General features: G+C 41.8%; 1 protein-coding gene across 1 annotated transcript in view; it reads right to left on the minus strand.

Moving 5' to 3' along the window:
• Positions 1-320: 320 nt before the first annotated feature.
• Positions 321-6,118, minus strand: part of LOC103256759 (ly6/PLAUR domain-containing protein 6B) — a 114,965-nt gene continuing 109,167 nt past the window's right edge. The window contains exons 6-7 of the mRNA XM_008054519.2: positions 2,816-2,946; positions 321-983 (exon numbers count right to left, since the gene is read on the minus strand). Of these exons, the coding sequence (XP_008052710.1) occupies positions 819-983; positions 2,816-2,946 (296 nt within the window). The 3' untranslated portion in view covers positions 321-818. The remainder of the gene's footprint in view (positions 984-2,815; positions 2,947-6,118) is intronic.

Raw genomic sequence — 6,118 nt, forward strand, 5'->3', positions numbered from 1 at the left:
TGTGGAGGAAAAGGGACCCCCTTGTCATTTTCTTGGACAAAGATTCTTTTGAGGGTGCATCATATGATGATGTGTCATCTTCCTCATTCAGAGAGGTTTTCAGACCTTCTCAATTCACTAAGTTTGCATTTAGCATCCCAAAATGTGTCCTTCCCCCCCAAAAAAACAATTAAGTTGCTTTGGCATATAATTTTGTACTTTAAACTAACCTGTATTAGCAATGGTGCTTGGACACAAAACTTTAGTGACCTCCTTGATGATCCTGGTAAACATGTTTCACCAGAGGCCTCTGCATCAATCAAGACACACACAAGCATGCATTTACAATGTATAATTTAAAAGCTTTATTTTCCCCTCACAACTAGCAAATAGATTTCATATTAATTCAACTGGAAGTTTTCTTTATACAGTAGGCATTCTTATTGACTTTGATGAGGAAAACTGCTTTCTCATGGGGGAAGAGTTAGACTTCATAGAACTGCTCTGAGCTAATCACAGAAATGTTTGCCCTGGCAGCCTCTGAGGGAATCCTCTTAGCTAGTCAAGTGGAGACTAGTCACCAGAATCCTCCCTGAAAATGTAGCTCCCTTTGACCAGGAAGCCTGGAAGTCAGATCATCTTCTCAGCTAAATTCCAATTCTCAGTCCTGTGGCCTCATGCAGGAGCATTTTAATCAAAGCAAACCACTGGCTTCTGCCTGGGGGGTCCAACACACACTTCGCCAAGTGCAAGATTGGTCTCTTCAAAGTTCACTGCTCACACCGTTTTGGGCTTGTGCTTCAGAGGGCTGGTCTCTGCCTCTCCCAGGAACAGTGGCATCATAGCAAGAGAAGCACAAAGACCCAGGCAAGCACTGGTAGGTAGGGTATGGAGATACTGCTGCCAGATGTTCTCTGAGCGTGCATTACGGCAAAGACTGCATTAGTATGATTGGTGGGTAACTCTACGTTGCAGATCATTCCTTCACAGCAAGACCTACACTCCTGTTACAAAAGGAAGAGGAGAGAGCAAGGAGAATGAGTAATGAGAGGAGGGAATGAGTGAAACAAAGAAAAACAAAGGCTTCTTCGGCTCTGAGTCTATGCATCACACAGGTCCCTGAGTATCCTTGCCCTCACCCATGGATTGGGAGGAAAAACCTATCTTGAGAGTCTTTTCTTCCTAACTGTGATTTATCTGCATCAAACTCAAGCATTAATTAACGAGCCAAAGAAGAGGAAGGGAACCTGAGACTGCTTGATTGAGTCAACAAATCTTCTAAAGGTTTGCTAGGGAAAACACTGAGACAAAAATGAAAGCTAGGGACCCTTTGGATTAGTCATTGATTTTCCTTCTCAGTACTACTTGTTAGGGGATAATAATGACTCTCTATTGTCTAGGCTAACACCTGATTCCTATCATTACGGCAGCTATGGTTTGCTAATTAATTAAAGCTGCTGAGTGGTGAAAAAGGCTTGGTCCCTAACAGGTATGGTCAGAGGATGTTTGGGGGTAATATCAATTTTTGCCTGGTACGATGCCTTAATCTGATAAACCCAGCCATTCATGGAAGCTTCCAGGATGTCTAGGTACGTTAAAGGCATTGACTCTAAGCATCTGTGTCACCTGGCTACACATCAGAATCACCTTGAGGAACTTTTTAAGACGATCCTAATGTTCAGAACTCCTACCCTGAAGTTCTGTTTCAATTGGCCTGGGATGCCCTCTTCCAAGCGTAGCTTGTAAAAACTGCCCAGGTGATTCGCGGGTAGCCAGAGCCAAAAGCCACTGATGGCAGAATCATTTTCTGTACTTTAGGCTAAATCAGATTCTAAAATCTCATGAAATAAATATCCTCTCAAGTAATCTTTTCTCAAACATTTCAGAACTTCAGGCACATAAAAAAGTAAAATACTCATTTAGAATGATAGAAAGAGAAAGTTAAAGAGATCAATTGTGTAAAATGTATCTATAGTTCATTGCATTAAGCTGAGGCTAATCATTCAGATTCTCACTTCCTCATCTAACCAAGGTAGTGGTTAAGACAAGGTTTCCTTCATCAACCTTTTCCTCTTTCCACCTTCCAGTTTTCCTGTACAGTGTTCTTGGTAATTCTTGGCCAGGAATAAAACAGTGAGCTGGGCTCTGTAGTGTCTGTCATTCTCTCATGTGAATGGTTGACTCTTGGGCTACCAGAACTGGCTTCAGACCACTCACTCAGAGTCTGAGGTCTAGGGTGTAGCTCTGGAGTCCTGGAATTGCTGCTCATTTTTAGTAACATGATTTCTTATTGAAGAACAGAAGTCTTCAACTTCTCTTTGGTCTCCATATTATCAATGTAATGGAGTCTTTCTTCAAAAAAATTTATAAATATCTTTGACTGGATGCAGTGGCTCACTCCTATAATCCCAGCATTTTGGGAGGCCGAGGTAGGAGGATTGCTTGAGCCTAGGAGTTCAAGACCAACCCAGGCAACAAAGTGAGGCCTCGTCTCTAAAAAAAAAATAAAAAAATTAGCCAGGTATGGTGGCACATGCCTGTAGTCTCATCTACTCAGCAGCTGAGGCAGGAGAATCACCTGAGTCTAGGAGGTTAGGGCTGCGGCAAGCAGAGACCATGCCACTGCATTCCAGCCTGGGTAACAGAGTGACATCCTGACTCAATAAAACAAACAAATAAATAAATAAAATATAAATATGTTCAACATATTACTTATCCTGCTGCCTCTCCCATGATATATCACTTACCATTACTCACATGAAATTTTAGACAGTACCTTACACACACAGACACACACAAAGACACACAGAGACATACACAGAGACATGATTCTTACTGTATGTTCTGAATCTCGGCTGTGGTGGCACCCGACAAAATGACATTCATTCCTGGAGGCACACTTTTTAGTGATGGATGTACTTCTTCCATGGCTGGTGAAGTGATGAACTGTCAGACAGTACTGTGTATCTAGGCAAGAGAAAACAAGGAGCAAAAAACAAGGCAATGTCACTTTCCACATTGCAAAAGAGACCTCTCAGTCACTTCAGAACTGACTACAATTCAGGATGATCCTTAGGTCTCTAAGCATGAAATTTAATAGCAGTGAACTCTAGAGTTTCAAGGTGGTGTCTTTGAAACACGTGTGCTTTGAAAATGAAAACAAACAGGCACCCATCCTTTGGTGTCAGCTAAAGCTGAGAAAAACTTGTGCAAGCTTTCATCAGTACCCTGGATCTACTCATCTGATATGAAAGTGTTTGTGTCTCTGGCTCTCTCTTTTTCTCCGCCTTCAGCACAGGTTCTAGAACTCTAAAATAAAATGAAAATTGTGAATTTAAAATGCAATGGGTCAGAATACTTGTTGCATTATTCAACATTTGTCTCTCCTTTATTAATAGGCCATGTGGCGAGCTGAAATGAAAAGTAACTCAAATTACACATCAAGATCACCTTCCTTACTCATCTAGTTCTTGTTCTAATCCTACCAACATATTTGACTTTTCCTCATCAATGCCTTTCCATTTTTTTCTCCTCCTCTTTAATTAACTCATACTTTCTCTGTTTCTCACCCACCTCCTTCTTGGTATAGTTATAGTAGCTTGTTTCTATATGCAGTTATCCTTATGGTTTTAACCACTCACATTTCATTACTTAGAATCCTTTCAAGAGGTTTCATTCAATATCCTAGGACACTCTGCTTTAGTTCTTTGTTTCTTCTACAAGAGAGGAATTCCCAAAATCCCAGAATTTAATTATTAAAAATTATGTCTTGCATCCCTTATCAACAAGGGTGCCTGAACGATGCATATTTGTAAACCTAACCCTTAACTGTACCCCACAATTTTAAAATAAAAAATTTAAAATAAAAAATTGTGTCTTGCATGTTTAAACTTCAATTATCACCAAAGTACTCTCTGATTGATGCCATACACCTATTGAAGCACTTTTTCCACTGTTCAAAACAGTTTTTGAACTCGTCAGTTTCATTGCCTTTTAGTGCTTCTGCCATTTTTTGTTTCCTCTCTTTTATATCAGCAAAATGTTTCCCTTTGACTTTTTCATCCAGGGAAACTAACCAAAAAAAGTTACATAGAGCAAGATTGGGTGAATAGGGAAAGTAGGGCATGGAGGTCATGCTCTTTTCGGTCAAAACCTGCTGAACATTCAGTGTGGTGTGGGCAGGTATGCTTGTAGATCACCCATCGTGAAATGGGCAAACGCATTGAAAGAATTAAAAAAAAAAATTCACCGAGCTGAACACAGCCCTGTGTTCACACAACACTGATGCCAATGGGCCCCGAGAACACTTACCTAGTGGGGGAAGACTTACTGTAAGGGGCCCACCCTCCAAAAAATAATTCTGTTTTTTGTTTGGGGTCCCCCATCATCTAGTCACCTCAGTTTTATAGAAACGCTTCCTAGTTTATTGATCAGGGACTACAGCATCTATGTCATAGAACAGAAAAAAATTGAACTAAAGATGAGAAGACTGGGCTTATGGAATTACCTCCGTCATGAGAGAGCAAGTCATGTTAGATTTTTGAGCTTGTTTTCTTTTTAGTAAGATGATGATAATAAGTGCCCTGACATTCTGATACAGCTGTTATAAGCTTTAAATGATATTACAACCTTCAAACAATAGCAAGCACATATTGAGTGTGAACCACCAGCTGGGTGTTCTTTAACTTGTATTCACTAATTCAATCTTCACCACAAGCCTTAAGGTAAGTCATATTAACATCCTTGTTTTACAGATCAACCGAGGCACACTTTCTGATCCGTGGTCACATAGAAAGAAAATGGGGAAAAGTGGGATTCTAACCCAGGTAGTTTTCTTGGGTCTGTGCTCTTAAGCAGAATGTTGTTCTACCCCCGTCAGTATACTTAATACTAACCTAGAGGGGTACTATAGAGTGCTCTACGAGAATAGCCAACTTCCAGATTCAGATGAGCCAGGCTCGGTGGCTCAGCCTGTAATCCCGGTCTTTGGGAGGCTGGGGTGAGTGGATTGCCTGAGTTCGCAAGTTCGAGACCCGCCTGGGCAACTTGGCAAGACCTCATCTCTACAATAAATAAAAAATGAGCCGGGCGTGCTAGTGCGCGCCTGTAGTTACAGCTACTTGGAAGGCTGAGGTGGAAGGATCGCTGGAGCCCAGCAGGTCGAGGCTGCGGTGGACGGGAGCGGCCACTGCACTCCAGCCTGGGTGACAGAGTGAGACTACAACTCAAAAAACAAACAAACAAACAAAAAGCCGGGCTTGGTGGCTCAGCCTGTAATCCCATGCCTTTGGGAGGCTGAGGTGAGTGGATAGCCTGAATCCGCGGGTTCGAGACCCGCCTGGGCAACTTGGCGAGACCTCATCTCTACAATAAATTTTTCTTTAAAAATCAGCCGGTCATGGTAGTGTGTGCCTGTAATTCCAGCTACTCGGAAGGCTGAGGCAGAAGGATTGCCGGATCCCAGCAGGTCAAGTCTGCGGTGGCCGGGAGGGGCCACTGCACTCCAGTCTGGGTGACAGAGTGAGACTCCAACTCAAAAAAAAAAAAAAAAAGAAAGAAAAGGGAGCCACTAAATGTTTTGGAGACGTTATTTCAATTTCTACTCCAAACAAAGAATTGAAAACTAGTAGCTGCATGTGTTCATATAGAATGTCACACACACTAAAGTAGTCCTAAAAAAAACCAGCATAAAAGCCAGGGTAAATAAAGCAAGAAATGTCATTCTTGTCATATCTTGTTACAGAGAACTTCTTTTAACAACACCGACAGACCACAGGAGTGAGGTTGTAAAGTGAAAAGGAAACCTGAGATGACAAAGAACAATAGCTGCAGGCTTGTTTGCTCCCAGAAATGGTTGACTATCACTCTCTGAAATAATGACAAAGTGAAAAGAAATTATACCCTCAGTTAGAATTCCAGATGGTTAGTATCTTCGCCACTCAACTGGCCTATGTCAAGAATGTCCTGTCATGTCATGCTGGAATGCAAGGCCATTCCTTATTGATCTCCTTAGAAGTCAGTTTCTCAGGGTGTATGCAGCAGAACTGCTCTCCTCCTTCCTTTCTGATTCTCGTGTGTGTGTGTGTGTGTGTGTGTGTGTGTGTGTGTGTGTGTGTGTGTGTGTGTGTGTGTTAAAAAG

This window comes from Carlito syrichta, unplaced genomic scaffold, assembly GCF_000164805.1.
Source record: "Carlito syrichta isolate Samal-C Ts95f unplaced genomic scaffold, Tarsius_syrichta-2.0.1 Scaffold295780, whole genome shotgun sequence".
Taxonomy (NCBI): Eukaryota; Metazoa; Chordata; class Mammalia; order Primates; family Tarsiidae; genus Carlito; species Carlito syrichta.